Source organism: Stegastes partitus, unplaced genomic scaffold, assembly GCF_000690725.1.
Source record: "Stegastes partitus isolate 25-593 unplaced genomic scaffold, Stegastes_partitus-1.0.2 Scaffold976, whole genome shotgun sequence".
NCBI classification, from domain to species: domain Eukaryota; kingdom Metazoa; phylum Chordata; class Actinopteri; family Pomacentridae; genus Stegastes; species Stegastes partitus.
In genome coordinates, this window is record NW_007578707.1 from 1,260 (window position 1) to 1,833 (window position 574).

The following is a 574-nucleotide window of genomic DNA, read 5'->3' on the forward strand; positions in this document are numbered from 1 at the left end:
CCTGAGGTACCCTACCAAAGGGATCAATGAAGTTCTAACTAATCTAACCAGTGAGACACCTGCAGCAGATCAGCTGTTGCAAATGAAAATAAAATACTCCACCTGAAAAATACAAAACATTTAACACTGTACATGAAGTGCTACACATGGCACAGAAGCTAATGTTACACAAACTACTGAGACATAACAACTGATATTATTGAGTAGATCCAAGTGTGAGATGTTTCAGCTGCACCAAGATCTGGATTCTACACTGGTACCAAAACATCAGAACCGTAGAGTCACTGTTTGGGTTCTCAATGTTCTAAAGCATTTATGTTTGATGTTCATCACACACTGCGCTGCTCATCTTAGACAAAGCAGAAATACTGAGGTGATTCTGCTGTCATCGGCCAGCTTTTATTGTGAAAGGCTGCACTGTTGTTTCCGTAGTTGTAGCTTGATGCAAACAGGTGGAACATGTCGGCTCCTCTCGGACTGTTCAGGAGCCGTGTCCGGCCGGCCGCTGTCACGTCGCTGCTGCCGGTGAGGATTCCGGCAGGCGGACGGTGGATTTCACGATCACCAACAGGTA

The 574-nt window shown here is 45.5% G+C and overlaps 1 protein-coding gene across 2 annotated transcripts in view; it reads left to right on the top strand.

Moving 5' to 3' along the window:
* Positions 1-455: 455 nt before the first annotated feature.
* The window catches only part of sugct (succinyl-CoA:glutarate-CoA transferase), a 62,576-nt gene continuing 62,457 nt past the window's right edge, over positions 456-574 (top strand). For both annotated transcript variants that reach the window (XM_008294592.1, XM_008294593.1), the window contains exon 1: positions 456-571. In XM_008294592.1, coding sequence (XP_008292814.1) covers positions 460-571 — 112 coding nt within the window. In that variant the 5' untranslated portion in view covers positions 456-459. The remainder of the gene's footprint in view (positions 572-574) is intronic.